Source organism: Tupaia chinensis, unplaced genomic scaffold (assembly GCF_000334495.1).
Source record: "Tupaia chinensis unplaced genomic scaffold, TupChi_1.0 Scaffold000196_1, whole genome shotgun sequence".
NCBI lineage: Eukaryota > Metazoa > Chordata > Mammalia > Scandentia > Tupaiidae > Tupaia > Tupaia belangeri.
In genome coordinates this window covers 2887391-2913692 of record NW_006159671.1, presented here as the reverse complement: position 1 = coordinate 2913692, position 26302 = coordinate 2887391, and the positions used below count along the sequence as shown (strand labels likewise).

The window sequence follows — 26302 nt, the reverse complement described above, 5'->3', positions numbered from 1 at the left end:
CAGACCCAGTGGCTTAAAACTCATGCTGGGCACGTGTGCGTGCATGCCCAAGATCCAGAGAGGAGAATGGAGGAGAAGGGATTGTGGCGGAGCCATCCCCCCTATGGGGTGATTTCTCACTTTCTATCTCTCTGTCTCTTTCGGTCTTTCTGGCGAGCGCACACGCCCTATAGCAAAAACCTCTGGAAAAAATAATAATAATAAAGGAAAGCTATTTGCTGATGATTATGGATATGGTAATGTCTTTGTCTTGACTGGTCCACACAATATTCATGCTGAATAAAACAACGCTGTACACTATAAAGATATATAAGATATATTAAGAGTAAATTTGAAATAGTAATAATAACAAAGATATACAACTTGTATGTGAAAAGATGAGAAATACAAATGATTACCACTATATTTGCATTTACAGGGATCATGGCATGGCCATGGCCCCTGGGGGGGTGTTTTCTCACTTTCTGTCTCTCTTTGTCTCTATTTCTCTTTGTCTCTCCACTGAGTGCACCTGCCCTATAGCAAACAGCTCTTTAAAAAAAAAAAACAAAAAAAAGACTACAGCACCATCTATTGGCTAGAATGAGAAACATTTCTGATGTGGTTGGAAATGGTATCAGCCAGCTAACTTAAGAAAACTTCCAAACTTGGGACCAGCAATTGCCGTAATGGCTATGTTGCTGGACTCCCATGTACCTGACCATGGTTCAAGTCACAGACCCCGTGGTTTAAACTCACACCAGACGCATGTACATGCATGCCCAGGATCCCAAGAAGAGAATGTAGGAGAAGGGATTGCTGGGTGGCCGTCCACCCAGGGGGTGATTTCTTGCTTTCTGTCTCTCTGTCTCTCTCTGTCTTTCTAGTGAGCACGCACGCCTTATAGCAAAAACCTCTCCAAAAAAAGAATTTCAAACTATATTTTATGCATGTGAAATATGGCTCAGTTATATTATTCTTAGCTATTCTATCAAAAGTGATAAAATAAACATGTTCACATAAATAACTATACCTGAATATAGAGTTTTGTCATGATGCCCTTTGTAGGAATGTATTTTACTTTCCTAGTTGGAAGTTTAGTGGCTTCATATAATATTGTCATTTGATCAAAAAATTCCAGTCGTAGGTTGCTTCCTGAGACAAACAAAAACATATGTCTACGTAAAGACTTATACTGACTTATAAAGGTTTCATGTTGATACTTAGTGACAACAACTGGAAACAACTGAAATATACACCTACTGGCAAATCAATAAGCAAATAGGAAGTGTTGAAAAACATGGGAATTGTATTACAGAACGTGCTTTACTGTCTAAACCAAAGACAAAAAAAAAAGAGAAAAAACTCCATCCAATGGTTAAAAACCTCTTCAGAAAGGGAAAAGAGGGAAAAAAAGTTTTATGATAGAATAAATACTGAGCCACTTATGCTTTTCAAAATAGGTAATTGGCTAAAGAGGTTGGAAATGATAAAAGAAATCTACCACTTTAAATAGGCTGGCAAATGCAACCCATTGCAAACCTGTTGTCTTTTTCTTGCGGGAAAAATAAATAAATAAAATGTCCTTTTTTAGACAAAAAGCTCCATCGTGGAGTCAGGTGCTGGGACTTCAAATGTCCCTGATGGAGGGTGGCAAGTGCCCATCTGGGATGTTTACTTTTCTAGGGGAAGTCTTCAGCCTCCAAAGACGTTCCTGGGACACAAAACTAGCAAGAGGCATATTTAGCTTTTTCAGTAGGTCTTACATGTTTTTAATAAGATGGAGATGATATTTACGATTTCAATTTTTCTAAATAAAATGTAAAATAGAAGTAAGTGGGTAGTTCAACAGAAAAAAATTTTTTTCTCCTTTATAGATTTGTATTTTCTCTGACAAAGGCCTTGAACCCTGAACCACTTTTTCACGCAATGACATGAAAGAATCTCAAATATATCATGCAATATGCAGAACATGAATATTGCATGTTCAATTTACGTTAAACTTGCTAGAGACTATAGTGATCTTAAAATATTAATAGCTGCCTTGTTCCAGGTATGGGATAGAACTGGGAATGGGTACAAGAGAATTTGGGAGGATGATGGAAATTTTTTGTTTCTTAAACGTAGTGATTATTAATTACCTGGGTGCATGTTTGTTAAAACTCAGTGAACTCTACAATTAAAAAGGTGCATGACATTTATGTAAAGCACACATCCACAAACACTCATCCTGTAAAAAATACACATCAAAATGTTAACCGCAGCTTCTTAGATGTTAACTGCCACTTTACATCTTAACTTTTCATAATCCTTGCAAATTTCCCAACAAGCAGGACTAAGAGAATGCCAAGAAGAAAAAAAAAAGAAATGAACACGTTTGTATGGAGAAGAGATTTGTAACTTTAGCATCACTTGAGAATTTACGAGAACTAAATCTCAGGACCCACCGTAGACTCACCAAATCAACTTCTTCCATTTAAATAGATGCCTGGGGATGAAACTTTATTATTGCCCTTGTAGGAATAAGTAACCCAAATACCTGAAACTAGCAGAATCTCAACTAATGAATGCTGCGTTGACGAGGCCGCATTCAACACCAAATGATGGATTTCGTGTTCTGACCTCCATTAGAACAGCACTGAGCACCCCGAAGACGGCAGCGAAGGGTGCAGGTGTGAACGTGCAATTCTGGCTTCGATTTCTTGGAGGCCAGAGTCCAGTCTCACAAACGAGAGCACGAACGATCCAGATTCGTACTAGCCATTTGTATACGGGTAGACCAGGAGCGCAGAAAGAGCTTAGAGAAACCAGAACCTGGTTTTTCCATGCCTTCCCGCTAGCTGCCCGCAGCAGGTGTTTCGGTGACCTACGCTCTGTCCACCCGCCCACCGCTCGCAGGGGCGGAGCCACGGACTTAGGGTGGGCCTTGCTTCGTGGGGGCGGATCTGAGCGGCTGGGACAGAGTCGGATGGCGACCATGCGGGGGGTGGACACGGGTGGGGGCGGGGTGAGCGCGGAATTTCTGGGACGCGCATCTGACCGCGCAGTTTCGCCGCCTGATCTGGGCGGACCGGGTCAGGGACCCGCTGGTGTGGTCTCCATGGGTATGTGTTTTCCCTGCCCCGGGGAGTCCGCGCCTCCCTCGCCGGACCCGGTGAGTAGGGCTGCGGCCTGGCAGGCCTCGCCGCGCGCACCTGTTCCGCAGAGGCGCTCCGGGAGGCCGGGAGCTGCCGGCACCGGGCGGGCGGTTGGATGCGGTGCGCGGGCCTGAGAGCGCGCGGGCAGAGGCCTGGGCGGCCAGGATGTGTGGACGCGCCCCGAGGGTGGTTGGGGTCCTGCCACCGAGACCTGGGTCGCCGCCCCCACGTCGATCTCTCCTCTTTGGTAACAAAAAATTGTCCCCAAGCGGCTCTGGGGATCTTTTTCCCTGTCGCTGACTTTGGCGAGATTCGGGTTCTTAGAACGCGGGCGCGCGCGGACGGTGCTGCGCGGGGCGCGGGGGCCTCTGGGCGAAGCGGAGCATCGAGTTGGGGAGCGCAATGAAATCGCTCTTTTTCTGTCCGCTGAGTGTTTAACGCTCTGGGAGATGTGTCTCGTCCTGTGTCTCTACCAACTGCTGAAAGAAGGTGCCCGCTGAAGTCGCCTGTGTCCCGTGCTTTCGCGGATAGTTACTGGTCCATGATTTCCTTTTAGTATTTATCGTTCTTTTACGTTCTTAAGTATATTTCATATACTACAGATCATATCATTTGTAAGGTTGCCTACCGGCTTTTGACAAGTAAAACTACCGGGAACACAGTTACGTTTGAATTCCAGAGAAACAAGGAAAACATGTTAAACTTATCTTTGTCCCATGCAGTATTTGGGATATATTTATACGAAAGTAGTACATTGAAATTCAACTGGGTGGTATGTAGTAAAACACGCTGAGTAGACTTTTTGTAGCTTTCCGCTATTAACAGTATCTTTATAGAAGTACGCCTTACAAGCACTTGATACCATGGGAAATCCTAAGAGTTCTCTTTTCTCGTATCTATCTAAAAGAGAGTGGAAGAGGGTTGGCGGGGTGGCGTGGTGGTTAAGGGCGCTGGTCTTCCACATAGTTAACTGTGTTTCGAGTCCCGGACCTGGTGACTTTCTCTCTCCCTTGCTCAGTCCCTCTCTAGTCAAATATAAATAAATAAATAAAGTTAAATAAAATAATGTAAAAAAAATAATGGAAGAAAATGAGAATTTAGGAGAGTTCATAAACCCTTTGGCTATTAGATCCTAGTACTAAAATGACCCAGAGGTTGATGAAAGAAAGTTCAGCTTGTCTGTGCTGCTGTTTTTGCTTTTAAATGTGTTCATTTCGTCTGCCTGTATTTGTGAAGCTGTCTGGCATCTACAGGCTAGGCCCTTTCCCATGGCTGACCACATGGCTCACTTCCATGTCACTATCAGTGAGGCTTTCCCTCACCACCCTAAATAAACTAGACCTCCGCTATTCCACGGACTCCTCTTCCCATAATTTAGTCAACGTACTCTTTATATTTCCTCCACACTCCCACTGCCACCTGTTGGATACTTATTTACTTGGTGCGTTTGTGCACCCCCATTGGAATTTGAGTTTCTTGTGGGAGGACACGTGTGTCTCCTTGCTGCTGTACCCCAGCACCTAGAGAAGTTCCCGAGGCATGATTGTGCTTCGTATATGCGTCCAGCCGGTGAATGTGTGCACTGTGCTACAGGGAACAAGGAAGTTACTACGCCAGTCTGCAGGAGAATGCGTATTGTCTTCTATATGTAAATATTTTATTATTAAGTAATACGTGGTATAGAGAGTGCTCACTGTTTCCTAATGAGGAGCAGTAGCTTCATAAACTCCCACCATTCCTTCCCCTCCTGCACAATGAGGTGGGCACACTTCATTCATGATCCTCTCATGGAGACACTGCCTGCTGCAGCCTCCTTTTAAAACTGGCAGTAGCAGACCGTGTGTTTCCCTCCTGTATTTTTAAACATCATTTGTTTTAATATTGCCCCAACTAGTTGGCAAGCCTTTTCCTTTTAGAGAAAGGAAAAAGATTAGTATAGAAGGCAACCTGCTTATATTTATCTTAGCATGTGATGATTTGAAGGTTATATTGACTACAGTATTAAAATTCAGAAAGTTGAATGTTTCATAAATGTTTTAATAGTGGCATTCTTCATGAGACATTTGGGGCCCATACTAAATGTTTTTGTAAGCATGAGCTGTAAAGTATAGGTGTGTATTTTATTTATGATGATAATCGGCTTTATTTTTAAAACATTCTTATACATTTTCCTTAGGAAGAGAAAAGAGCAAAGCTTGCAGAGGCTGCGGAAAGAAGACAAAAGGAGGTAAGATAAAAAATATCATTCTGGAGGTCAACAGGTTATGGCACTGGACTTACATGGCCGGCTGCAGAGTCTTGGACCCCACAGCTTGAAAATCATGCCAGGGGTGTGCACGTGCATTCACAAATTTCAGGAGGAGAATGAAGAAGGGATTGTGGCATAGCCAGCCCTTTAGGGGTGATTTCTCACTTTTCCTTTCACTGTCTCTCTCTGTTTCCTTTACACTATCTCTCTGTTTCTCTCTGACGCACACACCCTGTGACAAAAACCTTAAAAAAAAAAATCATTCTGGGGCCAGCCAGTGGCATGATGGTTAAGGTGGCTGATCCCACATGGCTGCATGATTCAAGTCCTGGACCTGGAAGCTCGTAGAACACACTGGACACATGTCTGCTTGCCAAAAATTTTGAGAAGAGAGTGGAGAAGGGATTGCAGCATGTCCATTCCCTCTTGGGGGGGGTTCTCTCTCTCTCTCTCTCTCTCTCTCTCTGTGTCAAGAGCACAAACCTTATATCAAATCTAAAAATAATATTATACTGTTGTATACTTAGATAATTAGGTTGGTACCATATTTTCCATAGATGTCCATTACTAGTAATCTGTAATGTAAATGGGGTCTGATATCCTACAAATTTATAGTTAAAGGTAATGATTGTCAAAATAATTTCCATATCTCTATAAATGACATTAATGTATTTATATAATTTAGTTATGACAGTTATCTTACAGATGTCTCCTGTGAGTCGGGAGACTCCTTTAATTCTGAGATAAAGTGGCTGTGCTTTGTAGAACACTAGTAGGTGGATGGGAAGTAAGTGCACAGGAAAATTGCATACGGTTACAAAATACCCAGTGAAGAAATGACAGTAAGTTTTATGAAAGGCTGTTGTAGAAATATTATAATTCTTTTGTTGTTACCAAAAATAAACCAACTTCTCACTCCCAGAGAAAAATATAGAAGACGAAAGCAAACACCTTTTGCACACGGGTACTACTACTTATTCTTTCTGTATCCTTTATCCTAAAGGCTGCATCTCGGGGAATTCTGGATGTTCGATCTGTGGAAGAAAAGAGGAAGAAAAAGGAGAAAATGGAAAAACAAATGGCTACATCTGGGCCTCCAGCAGAAGGCGGACTTAGGGTAAGTATTAAAATGGACTTGAGACTTAACTTACCGGGCATTTTAGCAAACTGAAGTAGCAATGCAGTCCTTAATACCTATGACTGTGCAGGGTGGTGGCGGTGAGGGGCGGGTAGTAGGGGTGAGTGGGAAGGGCTCTGGGGAGAACTGTTAAACCGTCGTAAGAATGCAAAGTTCTCTGTTGAAAATGATGTATACAGTACATCATTTGATGTGATTGTCGCATACTCCTTGCATAGTTTGTAAAACCATATTGTTTGCTGTAGAGCTGTATGATGATTAAATGTGAATAAGAAATTATAAAACAGGGCAGCTACTGGTGTGATAGCTAAGGCAGCTATCTCCCATTTGGCCAACTGCAGTTCGAATCCTAGACCTGGTGGCTTGAAAGACACACTGGGCGTGTGTGCATGTGTGCCCAAAGTCCCGAGCAGAGAATGGAGGAGAAGGGATTGTGGGCTGGCCATCCCACTTGGGAAGTACTTTTCACTTTCTCTCTTTTTCTCTCCAGTGAGCAGATGAACCCTATAGAGAATTAAAAATGGAGAAAATGATTAAAAAAAAAAAAACAAAGTTTTAAAACTGGATCATATCATATAGTTTTATGTAAACTTTTTTCCTGATATATTTTCATATTCATATAGGTATGAATTTTAAACATTTGAAGTAATTTAAAAGCCTGAGTAGGTTGGAAGAAGGATCAGTTTTAATGTTCATTGGAATAGATCTGCTTTCTTTTCCTCAAAATGAAAATAATCAATATATCCTGATTAGAATAACACTATATCTTAATTTTTTTTAAGAGAGATTTTTGCTACAGGGCATGTGTACTTGCTAGAGACAAAGAGAGAGACAGAGAGACAGAAAGTGAGAAATCACTGCCCTTGGGATCTTGGCCACGCACACACATGTGCCTGGCATGAGTTTGAAGTTGCCAGATCTGGGTCAGGAACTATAGTTGACTAGGTGGGAGTCCTGTGACATAACCATTTTGCCATCTGCTGGTCCCAATACTTTTATACTTAATACTAATCTTCAAGCAATATAAAGCAGTAGAGAAAGTGAAAACCACCCAAACTGTATCATTTTGGCAGACATCGTTTCTAACCTCTGTGTATGCAGCAATTGTATTAAAGTGGATTATACTTGAAATTCTGTGTCTCTGTAGCCCAAATACTTTCACTTAGTGAATTGAGATCTTTAGTCTTCGTGCTGTCACTCACCATCCTTACATGCATGTTCATTTGGGTCATAGTGTAACAGGTGTGTGTGGGACAGGCACGTGTACCACCCAGTAGGTGGACCGCAGAGTTAGACACTAGGAATATAATAATGAACAAGAGAAACAAGGCCCCCAACTCCGAGATCTTTATCGTTTAGCAGGACTGTAAAGGGCTATAGTTTACACATTAAAGCTCAAGACAGTAATGGATCAATTATTATTCCTCGTTTATTTTTAAAGGAAATAACTTTTCATGAGTAAACACAGTTGTGAGAACAGTGTTCCTCATTTCAGTTATTTGTATTTGTCAATGATTTATGAAACTTTTAAGCTGATTCCCTATCTTGGTGAGCCAGTTGTTTCTGCTCTTAAAACCACACACACACACACACACACACACACACACACACACCACACACCTCTAACTCAAGAGGCAGTTTAGGCACATCCGGAATGCACTGTGACTCACAAATGCCACAGAGAGATAGGCAACATCAGTGTGTATTTAACCATTGTAAACTACCTCTAACTTTATTTAACGAAAATAAAACCAGTGTGTGTGTGTATGTGTGTTTCTATGCGTATATTTTTCTATGGTGAACTTTTAAAATACATAAACTAATTGGTTTTGATATTAAGGTAGAAAACTGATATTTTTGAGACAAGCAGCTGGCATAATGGTTATGTCGCTAGACTCCTATGTAGTTGACCACAATTCGAGTCCCAGACCTGGTGGCTTAAAACTCGTGTTGGACACATGTGCTCACGTGTTCAAAATCCTGACAGAAGAATGGAGAACGGATTGTGGTATGGTCATCCCCCCGGGGGGTGATTTCTGTGATTTCTAGCTTTTTGTCTCTTCTGTCTCTCCAGCAAGTACACACGTCCTATGACCAAAAAAAAAAGGGGGGATAGAAAAGAAAAAAACAAAAACAAAAACGAAAACAAACCCTGACATTTTTGTTTATTTATTTTATTATTATTTTTTAATAGAACAGAGTAGATCCAGTGTAAGAAAAAGGGCTGGGAGACAGCAAGATCAATTCTTCTTTACAGATTTTCTATTTTTACTACTTTGTTAAAGTAAAATTTTCTTTTACCAGTTTTACTTCATACAGAGTCGTCAAAGTCAAACAGAAAGCAAAGCAAATTAAATGGTAGGACAGGAAATGATACTGAGATCCACTAGTTCACAGAGGAGGTACTGAGTAAGTTAAAATGAGATGAAATGTTTTAAGGAAAGAATACTTGGGACCAGCAGATGGTGTAGTGGTTATATCACTGGACACCCACGTAGTCAACCGTGGGTTTGAGTCCCGGACCTGGTGGCTTAAAACTCATGCAGGGTATGTGTGCATGTTTGCCCAAAATCCCAGGAGGAGAATGGAAGAGAAGGAATTGCGGTGTGGCCACCCTCCCTGCAGGGCGATGATTTCTCACTGTCTCATTCTCTATCTCTCTCTTTCTCTCTGGTGAGCTCAATGCTTTATAGCAAAAACCTCTCTTTAAAAACAAAAAAAAAAGAAATAAGAAAGGCTACTTTAATGTACATGTAGTTAGAACTAAGATAGAAAGATCCTAGGTGGCCAGTTGGCAGTGCAGTGCTGGCCCACAGGAAGGCCCTGAGGTCCCAGGGGAAGGGGGAGGGAGGCTACAAGCCCAGGCCCACTGGGGAAGGGGGGAGGGAGGCTACATGAAGACCCGGTTGAGGAATGTTTGTCTGGCTCTGCCTTCCTCTCTCCTCTCTTTCTCTGTCTCCCACGGAAGGAATAAATACATAAAAACTTTAAAATGTAGCCGGGCTATTACTTCTGGTCCTCTCCAAAAATGCTCAAAATGAAAAACATTTCCAATATTCAGTTTAGTTTCTTTTTCTCTGTTTACTAGTCTTACAAGAAATCTCCCTAGCAGATTCAATAAAAGTGACCTTCACCACAGTGGCAGCAGGATGGTGGCAGCAGGGTTTCTCAAGAAGAGTGGCTCACTCTCCAAAGCCACTGCTGTTTCCTTAGAAGACTCCTGGTCACTTCTGCCTCACAAATGCTGGCTGGAAGGACATGCTTCCTTGCCCTTGGCCATGAGCATAGCACACGGAGAGCACGAAGCTCAACAGACGTTTGTGAGCCTGGGAGTAACGAGGGGAAACACAAGGTGGAGAGTAACTTAGTCCTCAAAACTCTTGGTCAAGGGGTTTGCTTTTGTCTTCTTAAGAATTGTTTATTTAATTTTATTTATTTATTATTATTATTTAATTTTCTATACCTTGTCTTCTTAAGAATTGTTTATTTAATTTTATTTATTTATTATTATTATTTAATTTGCTATACCTAATAAAAAGAGAGAGAGAGAGAGAAAGAGAGAGAAATTGAGAAAGCAAGCCACCAGGTCTGGGACTTGAACCATCATTGATCACATGGAAATCCCCAACCACAACACTACCTACTGGCCCTAGTCAAGAGTTTTTTTGGAGCTGCTGTCTAGTCTGGGTCTTTTAAAAAAAAAAATTACTTATTTCATTTGATTTATTATTGATTTGCTATAGGGCACATGCACTCACCAGAGACAGAGAGAGGGGGGGAGCGAGGGAAGTGAGAAGACAAGCTAAGCTGCCAGGGGGACTAGAATCCCTGTAGGCTGTGTGGGAGCCAGCGCCCCAGCCATAACACCACCTGCTGGCCCCTGGCCTGGGGTTTTATGCCCCTGGGGGAAACATTACACTTTGGGCTAAGGCACTGAAGCTGCATGTTTGGGAGGGTGGGGGGCTGGAGCTGAGCCCAGGCTGTTCTGCTAGTCCCTCCCTCAGGACGGTTCACTCCAAGGACGTTCTGGTTCTGCAGTTATTCTTGAGAACTCCGACAAGAAAGGGCACAACCACAGCAGGTCTCACCAAAGCCACTCACAGAACTGCCCATTGGTCCACTCAGATCTTTTGTCTTATTTATATTTTAAAACTATTATTTTATTTCGGGTCCACTCAGATCTTTTGTCTTATTTATATTTATATATTATTTTATTTCGTACTTTTGGCTGGAAAAAAAAGAGAAGCAACACATTTAAGGGACACAAAAACGGACAATTATCTGTTAATAATGTGATAACGTCTTTTACTGGACTAATATGTAGTGTATTCATGGTGGGACCATTTAGCTTGTAAGCTGTAATGATATACAGTGACTCGGTGTATCAGAACATTTTTAATTGAAATTTTAATAATGGTTATTCACAAAAATCCTTTTATATTTCCATGCCCTGCACTCCTCTTTATTTCCTGTTTGTTTACTGAAATGCTGGTATAGAAATTTATATTTCTCTGTATTTTTATCTTTTCTAGTGGACAGTTTCATAAAGTATAACATGAGTGGAAGAGTCTACTGCCAATAACTGTTCTAGTATCTGCAATCAAATGGACTTCCTTAATATCTTCTTTTTTGAGTAAATGAAGACTTAAACTTTGTAATATTAGTGCCCTTAAATGCAGGGCTGAATCTATGTTGGAGATGTCGTTAAAAACTCTTGATTTTCAAACTTAGAGAATGGCCAGACTGCTCATTACATATTTATCTTCCTAGATTTGATCTTCTTCAGGTACAGGGTGATTTGCCAATTTTTTAGTAGTTAAAACACATACCGAACTAGTGAATAAATATGTGCATTGCATGCAAAAATTCTGTACTCATCTCGAATATTAAAATTTGCAGTTATATTTTTCTCCTTTATAAAATGACCGAGCTACTTACAGTTGTCCTGCTTAGCTTCACATTCACTTTTATTTCTCTATGTGGAGACTTTTGCTTAAACTTATGGACTTAGTGCCTTTAAACTGATCATCAGGGAAAATATTGAAAAATCATCTGAAGGGCTTATGTGAATGAACTCTGTAGACACTGTACATTTTTGTAACTTGCCAAGTAAAGAATATTTGTAGGCAGGCGTTGAGATTTCTCCTCATTTATTTCCTATTTCTGTAGCTTACAAAATTAGCATATCATGTTTTCCACTATAATAAAGTATTTTTGCTTGCTGAATTTAAAATGATATATTAATGGTACCATCAGAGGTTGGTGATGTACTGGTGTGTAATGTTGGATTCAGCTCTATTTAAACATGTTTGTAGTAACTGAGTTGAACTAAGACTCTAGATGGATTATAGTGATTGGTAATTTATTTGTCAAATTTCCTAAGCATTTTTATTCTTTTGTATTTATTAAAGAATGATGATTAGACTTAAACAGATGTGACATTGCCAAAGTAAGTTTGGTATGTAGGTACTATATTTTTAAAAAGGTCTACTTCAAACATAAAAATATTAAAAGATAACTACGCAATGCATAGTTATAAACTTTATAGATTTTTGTTGATTAAGAACATGAGTTTTAATGGCATTTATTTTGTTTTTAATATATAATAAGCCGAAATAGAAGAATTGCTATTAGCTTTTATGCGTTTTAGAGGTTTTTGCCTTGGTTGGGGTGTGTGCACTCCCCAGAGAGAGAGACAGAGACAGTGAGAAGGAAAGTGAGAAGTTACCTCCCAGGGAGGATGGCCGTGCCACAATCCCTTCTCCTCCATTCTCTTTCCCGGGATCTTGGGCAGGCATGCACACATGCCCAACGCAAGTTTTGAGGCACCGGGTCCAGGACTCAAACCACTGTTAGCAATGAGGGAGTCCAGCGATGTAACCACTACTCTAGCTGCTGGGGCCATGTTTGCTTACTCTTAAATGGCAACATACTAGGCCCTAAATTAGAATTCAGATACTCGTGCCATTAGGGGTTGTCAATTAGATAGAGCAGCTCAGTTTACGAAAAGGAAACAGCCATGACCTTGCCCAGCCCTCCCAGAAGACTGCTGTTCCACTGCAGTATATTGCGCATGGTCATTGTAAAGAGTTCGAATCATCACACAGGACCTTTCACTCCTCATGTAAATATGAATTTTTCACTTGTGGTATGAAATAGCCTATGAATATCCGGGCAAAGCATATAGTTTGACTCCATTTTCTTCGTCCTGTAGATTAGTGCTATTTTTCTTCATAAAGAACAGTGACATGACTGAATTGGATTTTAGAAATAAAATTCTCGACTTTATTAAAATGATTAGTTTTTCCAAGACAGAAAGAGGAAAGGATGTTAACAGCTGAGCAGATGCAGGACCAGAGCTTCACCCTCCAGCTGTGCAGCTCTTCCCTTCTATTTTATACAGAAAGAATAATATTCTCTTCATTACATTTCAAATCATTAGAATTTGGGTCAGTATAAACAAGCGGTTTACTCCCGGTGGCTAATGCCTTGCTTCCATCAGCAGTTTACACCCAAACTCCAGGCTCATCTCCTGTTGAACCACGAATGCTATGCAGGTAGATGACTTCTGGCTTTCTGGGGGAAATGGGATAGCTGCTCCTGCCGGACTTGGCTGGGCTGCATGTGTGGGACGAGCTTTTGTTAAAACCACATGGCCACAGGCAGCAACAGGTGATGCCTAAATGTTAGGTATATTGTTGTGAAGGGGAAGGATAAAGGGGAGATTGGATGCTTGATAGGAAACCAATCATTGCTATTAATAAAATGAGAAGAAGAAATACACGTATCCTTTTCCTCATAAATTTATGGATCCGTTCCCATGGAAACCTTAAGTCGCTGCCAATTTCCCATAATTCATAAATAGAACATCAGCTTAATATGTCACCCAGGCACAAGTGACAGTGTGCCACTGTGCAATACTGGAACTATATGGGCAGACCTGGGGTTCAGGTCCTGAGTCGACTTGAATATGCTGAGGGTGCCCCGGATCCTGATAGGCTAGAAGTCTTGTGGAGATCACTCCATGGTGAGACCCTGTCAGGGGTGGCCTCTCTGTCGCCCCTCTCAATAAACACAAATACACACATTCCCCAACTAAATTACTAAAATATAGGCAAAAGAGTATATTGTATGTATATCACCATCATGTTAAAATGTAAAATGTTATGGCACTTCTTTTGAATGCTAATCATCAAACTATCTCAGAATGGAAACTTGTATATCATTACACAGCTCCTTTGTGACGCTCTGCATGTTTTTAAAACATCTGTATGTGGTTCTGTTTTTCTACTGATTATATTTGGAATGTTATTTAATAGTTTTCCCCCACATGGCTTTTCTTAGAAATTCTGTATTGCCTTGGGGGGGAGGATAAATATACATTTTTCCTACATAAAAATTGGCTTGGGCTATCTCTGTAACAAAATGTGTCTTTCCTGTATCTTGAAAAGGGGAGGTTGGATTGGTGGTTAGGAATGCTTTCATCTCTTGGGGATTAAGAAGAGCCATAGATGGGACCAGCAGTTAGCATAATGGCTATGTCACTGAACTCCCAAGTAGTCGACAGTGGTTCGTGTCCAGGACCCGGTGGTTTAAACTCATGCTGAGTGCATGTGTGTATGTTCCCAAGATCCCGAGAGGAGAATGGAAGAGAGGGGATTGTGGCGTGGCCATCCCCCCTGGGGGTGATTTCTCGCTGTGCTTTGTGAAGAGTTTAGGAGAGAACTGTTCCCTTGTCTTTCTAAGCCTTGAGGCCACCAGCCTGCCTTGGCTCATCGGGACCTCCTCCTCCATCTTTAAAGCCAGCAATATAACATCTCTCAACCCCCTCTTTTTCTTCATCTAATAATCCTCACCTCACAAACTACGTTCATGTGCTATTTCCTGCAACCTGTGACTGTGAGATCTCAGCATGACCGAGGGGATTGTGTTCAAGTTAATGACCTTGAAATGAATTATCTAGGTGACCCAATCTAACCACATGGGCCCTTCAAAGCAAATACCCTTTCCAACACATGGTTGGGGAGAGATGAAGAAAAAGAGGGGGTCGAGAGAAGTTAGATTGCTGGCAAGGGAATAGTTCTCTCCTAAACTCTTCACAAAACAGCCCTAATGACATTTCACTTTGATCATAGACCAGTGAGGCCACCTTAAAATTCTGACTACAGAACTGTAAGAGGATACATTTGATTGGATTAATCTCATCAAATGTGTGGTGGTTTATGATAGCAATAACAAATGCATAAAGATTCATAGTTTCTTTGTTAGATTATATTTTTTGAACTGAGCTAATAAAATTTACTTATTAAAGACATAACTATGTTTATAAAAAATGTAAGCATAAGAAAGTAGTTTTGATAGAAATACTATCAACTACACAGAAATTTGGTGCTAATGTTAGTTTGGTAATATTAAAAATTAAACCGCACAAAGTTGGAGTTTATTTAAATGATATTAAAATTATTCACTGCTCTAAAGTGATTTTTATCTCCCATAAAAACTCTAGTTTGTTTCTTTTTAAGTTTTTTTGGAGGGGGTTTCACTGACATTTATTCTTCCAGAATGATTCCCACCAAATTCAGAACCACCGAATTATCCTAGGCCTCTTTTGTTGTTGTTATTATTTTTTGGAGAGGTTTTTGCTATAGGGTGCATGAGCTCGCCAGAAAGAGAGAGACAGAGAGACAGAAAGTGAGAAATCCCCCCCTGGGGGGGGGGGGGGAATGGCCATGCCACAATCCCATCTCCAGTCTCCTCTTGGGATCCTGGGCACGCACACACATGAGCCCGATGTGTTTAAGCCACAGGGCCCGGGACTCATACTGCGGTTGACTGCATGGGAGCCCAGCAACATAGCCATTACTCCAACTGCTGGTCCCTAGGCCTTTTGTTTTTTAAACTTTTCAATTAACAGGTTTTATATACATATTTTAATTATTATTTTTAAAATAATTCATTTTATTTATTATTTTCATGTAAGTTTGCTATAGGGCACATGTGATCACCAGAGAGAGGCAGAGAGAGAGAGAGAGAAGGAGAGGGGAAGCGAAAAAGCAAGCCACAATATCTTGGACTCAGTCCATGGCTGGCCATGTGGGAGTTCAGTGGCTTAACCACTATGCTACCAGCTGGCCCATAGGCTGTGTGTATTTTGACTAACTGACAAAAAAATTCCTCCTCCCCCTTGCCTTTTTAGAGCAATAAAGGTTTTCTTTTTTCATTGTTGAAAAATGAAGAAATGAGATATTAACTCCATCTGTAATTCTGATACTCAAGGCAGCCTTTAAGGTTCTACCTATGATAAAATCTAAGCTCTCTACTAGGGCAAATAAACAACCCTACCACTCACCTTCCCAAAGGGAAGGGGTCTTAAATAACCATATTTGGACTCTTAAAACTTTCAGGTAAATTGCCATCTGAAGATTAACTTTATTGCCATTTGAAGATAAGAAAGAGACATTGAAATACAGACATAACATTTTTCAAAATTATCTTTTTAATTACTGAATCAGGGAGGACAATTATCTTGCTGTTTATTGGTACAAAACAGCCCTGTCCCAGGCATACAAGGGTATACATACGTCTGTAACACCATTAGCTACAGTGAATTTACTTTATTGGAAAGCTTAGCAAAGTAGGATTAACTAAAGATATATTTGAGTAAGAAAATGCTTTAAAATAACATGAAGTCAATGAACACTTGACTGTACAATTTACTCATTGTCAAAATATAAATGTGTATCAGCTTATGTGTGTGAATTACACTAAGTCATTCTCAACACAGCCATGTGCATAGAAACTGTGAAATAACTCGTAAGGTATTCTTGAAGGGGGTGTACTGAAAACTTCCAAAAGTACCCCAGATATTTGGTCATAGATAAGAGATAAACTTTAAGGCAATCTTCCAAATGAATGTAAACTTTCCCAAAGTGGCCCTTCCAGTAAAGTACTGTCATGAACTGTCTGTACTTCTTTACAGTGTGGTCAAATATTCTAGTAGCACATTATCACTCTAGTTATTGCTTTGTAAAAAATAGCTTAAAAATCCCTCCGTTATACAATTGTCTGCGGTGCTTCCACTCAGGCATAAAGCAAGCACTTTCTGTTGACATTTTTCTCATATCTATAGTTTTTAACCTGTAGCTACAGACAATTGTGTGCCTAGTAGAGTTTGTGTTCTAAATACTGTGTTCACATATTGAGAAATAATCATTGGCCTACTATTGCCTAATTTCAATCTGAGTTTAGAATTTCTTTTAATAAGTCATTTTCTACAGAAGCATTGAAAATAAATAGTGCTACTCTTGGAACATTTTTAATAGGACATTTTCCTGTCTGGTATACCTTTTTCCAAAGTCGGGTTTAGAGCATATGAACTAAACTGGCTACACTGGAGAAGTGGATACAGGCCATGATGAGAGTCTCCTTGTAGTGATTGGTTAGTTTCATTTAATCTCCTTCTTAGCCTTATACGTGGCAGACACCACCAAGTAATTGTCTGGATTCATGTCCTTAAGGGTTGGCGATTTGCTCTGGATGGGGGAGGTCTTGCCATCCACACGGGATATCTGCAGGATTCGGCAGGGATCATGTTTCAACAAATACCCTGCAAAGGTTTCCCATCCTCCTCCCACACGGACCATGACGTGTTTATTGTGCAGCATCTGAAATGCAAGAAGAGCAGAAAGGTTAAATCCTGACCACTCACGGTATCTCGAATCAGCTCGCAGTTCTAGTGAAATCAGAGTGGTCTGTCTGTCTTGGGTTTCATGCCCCGTTGTTTTTCTAGGTGGCGCGCAGTGTCTGAGTTAGCAGTTTATGAAAGAAGCTTTGTTTTTCCATGCAAGTGGCTTATGGGTAAACATCCCCAGATCCAGCTTTGCCATACAGATCTGTCTACAATTCTATGGTTCAATGTGTCTGGAGGCTTCTCTTAGACACCTGACGCTCCATCAGAGCCCTCCCCGCTGCTGCCAGTTCCTGCCTACTGCCTCAGATGAAAGCTCCATTCTTCCCCCTGGGTGATTCTCCTCTGAACTAAGACTTAAATGTCCATGGAAGTGTGTGCTGTTGAATTATAAAAGGAACAGTCACACAAAATAACACCGAAAATGCACTCAAAAAGAAGCTTCCCCTGGTCATTGTCTGAGCCCTTCAAAGCAAGGTATTTTCGAATAGCCAAACATTTGTGTGTGTGGGTTTCCTCATATCATTCCTACACATTAACTTAGAATGTGTCTTTTTTGAAAAAGAAAAATCTTACCTCCAGGTCCAGGAGCCATCTGAAGCTCCAGATTAATAAGTGAAAAGAATCACGATTTAGAAGCAAAGACTACATGGTTCTTTCCACATAATAACAAATCAGAGTCATGGAGATTTGGTATAGAAAGCCAGAGAGGTTGACATTGGCTTCTTTCAAATGCCAGAAAGTTTCAGACCAAGGGGGAATGTCCTACGACCACCTGCCGCTGCTTTCTCCTGCCACGACAGTATACGCACTGAGCAGAGCTATAAGGGGTGGACGACTAAAAGGGACCTGGTGGTCATTTATTGTAGCCTCTGTAGGTGCTCACTCCATCAGCTTGAGATCTGGACTTTTAAACTCCCACCCAGTCAGGGGGGACTTGTGCTGTTACCTCCTTCACTTAGCCTTTAGGATCTTTTGAAAGATCTGAACTTTCTTTCAACATCCCTGTACCCACAGCATTTTGCATTTGTGCTTAATGGTCTCATAGAATCGTAAGAGTTCGCCTATGGGATCAAACTAAGAAGCCCTGACTCATGGTTGTCATGTAGCAGTTTTCAAAATCACATCTTGTACAAAATAGCAAAAATGTGGTGAGCATCAATAATTACATCTACTAGACTCAGAAGAATGAAATTCAATGTAACTACTAAGTATTAGAATATTTAACTATTAGGACAGAAGAGACCTTGGGAAGTACTATCTAGCTAGTCATTTTTTTTTTTTTTGGCTGATTAACCATTCTTTATTTTAATTTATTTTAGACACGCAATCACTGCACATCACTATAGCTTGTAAAGTGAATTTTCTCAACATTGCACACTTGCCATCAGTCCAGTTGAAGATGCCATTCGTCTTATCATCAACAGACAACCGTCCCCATTAACATCAGAATTTATGCATCACGTAATATCTCAAAGAAAGCCCTCTCAATATAAAGCAGATAAAAGGAGTTTGGATTTGGTTCGTTACTGCTTTGCCTCCCTAGTCCTGCCAGTTGTACCATATTCTTGTTTTGTGCATGAAGACACTGATGTGCTTAGAACCTGACTTTCCAGACACATCCGGTACTTTTCCTATGAGAGTTCCTGCTTCAGTACTGAAATCCGAAGACCAGGTGCAGTGGTGGTGCAGCTAGACCCACATGGGGAAGGTCCTGAGTTCGAGAGCAGAAACTTCCCTGAGCACACTGGGCACTGCCTGTGATCCAGGATGGCCAGGACTGAGGGTGGATCACGGCATGGATCACCTCACTGCAGCAGCCTGTATCTTTGTCTCTGTCTCTTTTTCTCTCTCTCTCATGGAAGAAAGAAAAAATAGACTTAAAAATATAAAATCTGGGACCAGCAGTTAGCGTAATGGCTATGTTGCTGGACTCCCATGTAGCTGACCGCGGTTCAAGTCCCAGACCCGGTGGCTTAAACTCACTCCGGGCATATGTGCATGCCCAAGATCCCGAGAGGAGAATGGAGGAGAAGGGGTTGCGGCGTGACCATCCCCCCTGGGGTGCTTTCTTGCTTTCTGTCTCTCTGTCTCTTTCTGGTGAGCACACATGCCCTATAGCAAAAACCTCTCTGCACCCCCCCCCCAAAAAAGAAATATATATGTATATAATCCACCGGGACTGTCACAATTTGACTGGCATATTCCCAGTCCCACATGTTTATGTACGTGCCTCTGCCACTTGTTTCTGAAACTTGAAGCCACAGGAATAAAAAGTACAAAGATCAATGTGGAAGTAGCCCTTTGACTCTCTCTCCCACTGTTCCAGACAGCAGCTTTGCCTGTGGTTGAAGTCCTGGCACTTCCTAGCTCTGCAAGCTCCATTTAGGAGTTGCCTGCAGACATTCTCAGCATGAATGCCTCTGGCAGAATGCCCAAGCTCCCTTCATGCCCGTGTGTGAGCAGGCTATTTCAACCCGGAAACACCACCAGTCAGAACGGTTGTAAAACAAATCATTCTGAAAAACAGTGACAGCAACCCTTTCCTGCCCAGAGAATACCGATCATTTAGGGACCTCTTCTGTTCGCACACTCTTTAATGAGTCCATCAGACCATGCAACGTGGGCCCACCCTGAGACAGAGCTCTCCTTAGAATGAACCACACTGGAATTAAATTTCTGCCTATCTCCTCTCCATATCCTTACTACGGCAGCTGTAGATTTCAGACTAGTATTTTTTACCACAGCCCTTAGCTGAGGAGTAACAGAATATACTTTTACAATGTGTCGGATTTACTTTCCTACCTTGGCAAGTGGAGTGTAATGGACCCAACTTTATTTTCATGAGGACCTCTGTCCCCTCAAGTCTAGCTCCTGGTTGTGAAAGTCCTCTCATGAGAATTACAGCAAGAGGGGCCTGAACTCTAACAGCTTCATTGGTTGATTGATCTCTGCAGATTGTGTGTGTGGGGGTGTGTGGGGGTGTGTGATAGGGAAGATGTACATGTTGTTCCCTGGTTTTGAAATCTGAATCTAGCATTTTCACATGATGATCTTATTAGTTGCTTTAAAAAAAAAAAAAAAAAAAAAAGGTTTTTACCATAGGGTGCATGTACGTGCTTCTCAGAGAGAGAGACAGAGAGAGGGAAAGTGAAAAGTCATCCCTTGGGGGGATGGCCATGCTACAATCCCTTCTCCATTCTCTTCTTGGCATTTTGGGCATGCACGCACATGTGCCTAGCATGATTTTCAAACCACAGAATCTAGGACTCGAACTGTGGTCGGCAATGTGGAAGTCCAACACCTGCTCATGTCACCTGCTGGCCTCTCATTCATTGCTTTAGATAGCATTCTGTAGGCGTTTTTCTCTAAAGCGATCGACTGATGATCCTTCTACTTCCAAACTTAAAAAAAATAAGCAGATAATATGACATATATTTTGTAATCTTTACCATAAAATTGTATTTTGTTCCCTTATAGAAATCTGCATAGCTTTCTGTAAAATGCTTTTTATGTGGTCTCCTTGAGACACTGCTTCATATGAACACCTGAAATCAGGTGGTAGAGGTTCCTTTTCCCAGGAAGGCTCCTATTAGGCCTAGACCTTAGTAGAGTATTTGATTTTTCCAGTGGTTTCAAAGACAGTTTTGGGGTTTTGGTTTTTTTTTTTTCCCCCTCTTCTTCCCTATAGACCTAGTCACAGTGCAGAAGTTTGAGTCCTTACAAATTTCTCAGAACTGTTCAAAGCTTCTCTCTTGTTTTGGAACCAGCCTTTTCTTTCTTTGCCCCAGTCCTAAGCTACATTAAAAACAAACAAGCAAAATTGGGGCTGACAGGTGGGATGGTAGTTAAGGGAGCTAAACTCCCACATAGCTGGCCATAGTTCAAATCCTAGACTTTATGGCTTGCTTTCTCACTTTCCTTCTCTCTCTCCCCCCCCTCACTCTGTCCCTCTCTGATCAAGTTAAAATAAATAAATAAATAAATAAATAAAGTTAAATAAAATAATTAAATAACAAAACAAGCAAAATGGATACCTAAATGTACTAACACCTTTTATGGTATGTTTACTTGACATAGTATTTGTCAAGGGGCTTAGACCTCATGACATGTGTGCACATGTATGTAACTTTAGTACTTCAAACAAAAAGCACTTTTACATCCTTGAAGAATATTTATTACACACTGAAGAGGACCAATTGTGGAATCCATAGCCTGTTCTCATGTCTTCGTTTGGCTACTTCTAGGAGCTGGAGGGATTTTAGGTAGCTTGCAAACCTTAGAAATCAGGTATCTTCTTCCAGCCCCCTATGGGATGAGGGTGAGGGGACTGTCTGAGGTTATACTTGAGAAAACAGACTTTTCAATTCTGAGGTATTCTTGCTCAAGTCTCATTTGGACCTTACTGAATAGAAATCTATAATACAACTTACTATGAAAAACCAATAGTCAAAGTGTGCAGGTTTGAAGCATGGGGCTGAGATTGGGCCAGCAGGTGGAGTGGAGGCAAAGGCACTGGATCTCACATGGCCAGCCTCATGGTTCGAGTGAATCATGAACCACGCTTGGCGACCACACTGGGCACATGTGTGCAGGTGCCCAAAATCCTGACAGGAGAGGAGAGGAGAAGGAATTGTGCCATGGCTATCCTCCAAGAAAGTGATTTCTCACTTTCCTTTTCTCTCTTCCTCTTTTTGTCTCTCTCTGGCAAGTGCACATATCCCACAGGGGTGGGGGTGGAAAAAGTTCATAAAGATTTACAGTTCTGTTTGTAGAGATTTAAATGGCATTATTTTCTTTAGCATATGCTCAGTCTCAAAAAAACAAGAAAGAAGTTTAATACCCATCCCAATGTCCATAAACAAAATCTTTACTGTCTAACTTAAAAGCAAGTCAACTTGCGGTAAATCAAAGAACTCTTAACTCTTCCCCTATAATGTGTGCCCTACAATCAATTCTAGCAGAGCTGCTGAGCTAGTTAAGAAGGACGATGGTATGTTTGATTCAAGAAATTCCATCTTAGGAATTAGCCACATCAGACGAATAGCAATTCACTGTTGTTTGTGTTGGTCAACTCCATTCCTGTACCTCTGTTATTCCCAAACACAGCCTCCATCACATCCTAGATTTGCTAATGACCTTACCTTCATCAGTCTTCCTCTGTCTTGCCACCTCTAGTTTATCTAAGTCTATGTTTACCCTTTTCTCTGCCTTTCTCATCTCAGAAAGAAGTCATCCTATCCAAGTTTAATTCCTCCCCTCTGCATTAAGTCCTGAACTCACACACTTGCTCTCATACACCCTCCTGACATCTGAGCTTCTTAATGTATGCTTGGGATACTCACTTCTAACTTCCTCATCATGGTATGACCCACAGTGCAAAATGCTTCTGCCCTTGGCCTCTTAATTGACTGCAGGGATAAAGGGAACCAGATGGCTTCTAGATGTGTCAACTCAATGGACAGTCCTTAATCCTTACCTCTCTTGATCATTCTGCCAAGTAAGGAATCTGAAGAAATCAACCACTCCATCCTCAAAACTCCCTACTTCTTGGCTAGGTGTGCTGAGACTCCAGTTCTGGGATCACCTGCTTCCTATACCATTGTTCTTTCATGCCTTCTTCCAAGGTTCCACTTCTTTTACCTTTCTAAAGTTTTGCTATTCCAAAGGGTTCTGTAAAATACTACCCCTTCCCTGATACTTTCCTCACTCCAACCACTCTCCACTTGAACCTCATGGTTTGCACCACCTTCAACTTTTCTCTCCCAATGTAAATCTAGCCTTTGCCCCGATCCTGAGCATTTGGGTGAGAAGACATACCAGTCCACTATCTTCCCACAGAAGGCCACAGACCCTCCTAAGGAGGCTGATGGCATGGGTCTTTTTGCAACTACTCAGATAGCCAAAACATTCATTTATTTCCTAAATATTTCTCAGGGTCTTTGGTACCATTGAGGCTATTGAATTCAGTGTCTCTTCTTTTCCATGGGATTCAAGTTTATTGTATATATGGTGTCCATTCCTAGCCCTGCCAGCCTTATCTGTCTTTCCTTGAGCTCTGGGGCATATGATATTTTTTCGTTTTATACTCTTAGATAACATACTCTTTCATTATACTTTTTTTTTAAGAGAGAAATTTTTGCTATAGGGCATGTGTGCTTGCCAGAGAAAGAGAGAGAGACAGAGAGACAGAAAGCGAGAAATCATCCCCCATGGGGGATGGCCATGCCGCAATCCCTTCTCCTACATTCTCCTCTCGGAATCTTGGGCACACATGCACTCGTGCCTGGCTTGAGTTTAAGACACTTGGTCTGAGACTTGAACCGTGACTGACTACATGGGAGTCCAGTATGCCATCTACTGCTCCCTCACTTACACTTTTGCACAATGGTCCCTACATGTGGATGTCCTTTTCACTCTGTTCTTCTTCTTACCAGGAGCAACAATATTCCTCTAATTCCATCACCTCCACCTGAAAAATCTTCCAAGATTATCAGACAAGTGAATCCTCCCTTGCTGTGTGCAGTTCACATGTTTTCACTGTTACTTACACTCATCCTACCATATTGTAATGGCTGATTTATCTGTATATCCCTTTTCATAATGTATAAGCATTCCAAAAAAAGTGTGATGTATTTCTCACTTTTGAAATCTCACATATTAGGGGGAACTACCAAGAGTTCATGAAAAATAAATATTATGAGAAATCTGTGCATGGAGTTCAGAACTTTTTGCAACAAAAATAAACTCCAAGTGGTGAATTTATGTCATGTATATTTTACCACAATAAAATCAAAATTGACAAAAATACACTTGTATTTTAATTTCATTGTTTCTTGAACTTTTCAAAACCCTCTCGTGAATAAGCTCAGGCTGGTGTCAAATGGCAGTCAAATAATGCCGCTTTTATATTTCCAGTCTGTAGTTGTTTTGCTTAACCTATGATGTCATTATCGGCTTATTCCTGTTCTACAGCAACAGGACAGATCAGTGGCAAAACAGGGATAGGAATCCTTTCTTCTATTGCACCACGCCCACTTATTCCACGAGGTGCCTAAATTCTGATTTTTAAGCATACACCGTTACTTGCCAGTCATAATTTATCTCAGGCAAAGCACTGCGAATAATCAGGAGTGGTAGTGGGTCACTCATGCAGGTGAACTGTGCTCATGTGCTATGACTTCAGTGTTACGTCCTAGAAAACCCTACATATACGTCGAAGTTAACTTCAGATTATTCCCAGTGGCCCTAAGTACTTGAGAAATAACCACGTGCCAGGAATAGATGAGAAGGTGGCACATGCTCATAGCCAGGCATGAGCTGGCACACGTGGAAGCAGAGGTTTATGTTTCCTTCAGTGTACAAGTGACAGCTCCTCTACGGCAGTGCTGAGCCACTTGAGTTCTCTGTTTCCAAAGGTAGTTCCCACTGCCCGGTGGCATCAATGTATATGTCAACTGAGTCTTCAGTATTGAGTCTTTAATTCTATGTCTTTTTTTTTCTTTTTTTTTTTTTTTGTGACAGAAAGCGAGAAATCATCCCCCATGGGGGATGGCCATGCCGCAATCCCTTCTCCTACATTCTCCTCTCGGAATCTTGGGCACACATGCACTCGTGCCTGGCTTGAGTTTAAGACACTTGGTCTGAGACTTGAACCGTGACTGACTACATGGGAGTCCAGTATGCCATCTACTGCTCCCTCACTTACACTTTTGCACAATGGTCCCTACATGTGGATGTCCTTTTCACTCTGTTCTTCTTCTTACCAGGAGCAACAATATTCCTCTAATTCCATCACCTCCACCTGAAAAATCTTCCAAGATTATCAGACAAGTGAATCCTCCCTTGCTGTGTGCAGTTCACATGTTTTCACTGTTACTTACACTCATCCTACCATATTGTAATGGCTGATTTATCTGTATATCCCTTTTCATAATGTATAAGCATTCCAAAAAAAGTGTGATGTATTTCTCACTTTTGAAATCTCACATATTAGGGGGAACTACCAAGAGTTCATGAAAAATAAATATTATGAGAAATCTGTGCATGGAGTTCAGAACTTTTTGCAACAAAAATAAACTCCAAGTGGTGAATTTATGTCATGTATATTTTACCACAATAAAATCAAAATTGACAAAAATACACTTGTATTTTAATTTCATTGTTTCTTGAACTTTTCAAAACCCTCTCGTGAATAAGCTCAGGCTGGTGTCAAATGGCAGTCAAATAATGCCGCTTTTATATTTCCAGTCTGTAGTTGTTTTGCTTAACCTATGATGTCATTATCGGCTTATTCCTGTTCTACAGCAACAGGACAGATCAGTGGCAAAACAGGGATAGGAATCCTTTCTTCTATTGCACCACGCCCACTTATTCCACGAGGTGCCTAAATTCTGATTTTTAAGCATACACCGTTACTTGCCAGTCATAATTTATCTCAGGCAAAGCACTGCGAATAATCAGGAGTGGTAGTGGGTCACTCATGCAGGTGAACTGTGCTCATGTGCTATGACTTCAGTGTTACGTCCTAGAAAACCCTACATATACGTCGAAGTTAACTTCAGATTATTCCCAGTGGCCCTAAGTACTTGAGAAATAACCACGTGCCAGGAATAGATGAGAAGGTGGCACATGCTCATAGCCAGGCATGAGCTGGCACACGTGGAAGCAGAGGTTTATGTTTCCTTCAGTGTACAAGTGACAGCTCCTCTACGGCAGTGCTGAGCCACTTGAGTTCTCTGTTTCCAAAGGTAGTTCCCACTGCCCGGTGGCATCAATGTATATGTCAACTGAGTCTTCAGTATTGAGTCTTTAATTCTATGTCTTTTTTTTTCTTTTTTTTTTTTTTTGTTATTTCTTCTCAAGAAAGAAAAAAAAAATTAGAGTTGTTACAAATCCTTCCAGAATTGTTGCAAAGCAGTGTTTTTTGCATGCTAGGTCCTATTCTGGTGGTTCCCATTTTCTACATGCAGCCTCATCCTTCACTGTGCCTTGGTCCCAGCAAAGGGAGGCAGTTCCATTATTGGTATAGGCTGCATTTCTTAATGCTGAAAGGGAAATCTTTGCTCACGGCTATGTTACCGATTCTTTGCCTAGAGAAAAAAATCAGTATG

General features: G+C 41.1%; 2 protein-coding genes across 4 annotated transcripts in view; one reads left to right on the top strand and one right to left on the bottom strand.

Moving 5' to 3' along the window:
• The first annotated feature begins 2972 nt into the window (after positions 1–2972).
• SVIP (small VCP interacting protein) lies at positions 2973–23863 on the top strand. 3 transcript variants are annotated; one of them, XM_014587214.2, is made up of 4 exons: positions 2973–3133; positions 5293–5343; positions 6368–6481; positions 23627–23863. In XM_014587214.2, exons 1-4 carry the CDS (start codon positions 3080–3082, stop codon positions 23663–23665), a joined length of 258 nt encoding a protein of 85 aa, XP_014442700.1. In that variant the 5' UTR covers positions 2973–3079; the 3' UTR covers positions 23666–23863. The 3 variants fall into 3 exon arrangements, with proteins under 3 accessions (XP_014442700.1, XP_014442702.1, XP_006146970.1); XM_014587216.2 differs by lacking the exon at positions 23627–23863 and adding an exon at positions 17292–18232; XM_006146908.3 differs by lacking the exon at positions 23627–23863 and adding an exon at positions 11035–12218.
• Positions 15586–26302, bottom strand: part of GAS2 (growth arrest specific 2) — a 136266-nt gene continuing 125549 nt past the window's right edge. Inside the window, exon 7 of the mRNA XM_006146905.3 lies at positions 15586–17166. Within this exon, the coding sequence (XP_006146967.1) occupies positions 16948–17166 (219 nt within the window). The 3' untranslated portion in view covers positions 15586–16947. The remainder of the gene's footprint in view (positions 17167–26302) is intronic.

Bases quoted from the DNA above. Each gene is read 5' to 3' on its own strand.
- SVIP (XM_014587214.2), top strand. From the start codon at position 3,080: ATGGGTATGTGTTTTCCCTGCCCCGGGGAGTCCGCGCCTCCCTCGCCG. The intron at 3,134-5,292 runs GTGAGTAGGGCT...CATTTTCCTTAG, and splicing joins CGCCTCCCTCGCCGGACCCG to GAAGAGAAAAGAGCAAAGCT. The intron at 5,344-6,367 runs GTAAGATAAAAA...TTTATCCTAAAG, and splicing joins CGGAAAGAAGACAAAAGGAG to GCTGCATCTCGGGGAATTCT.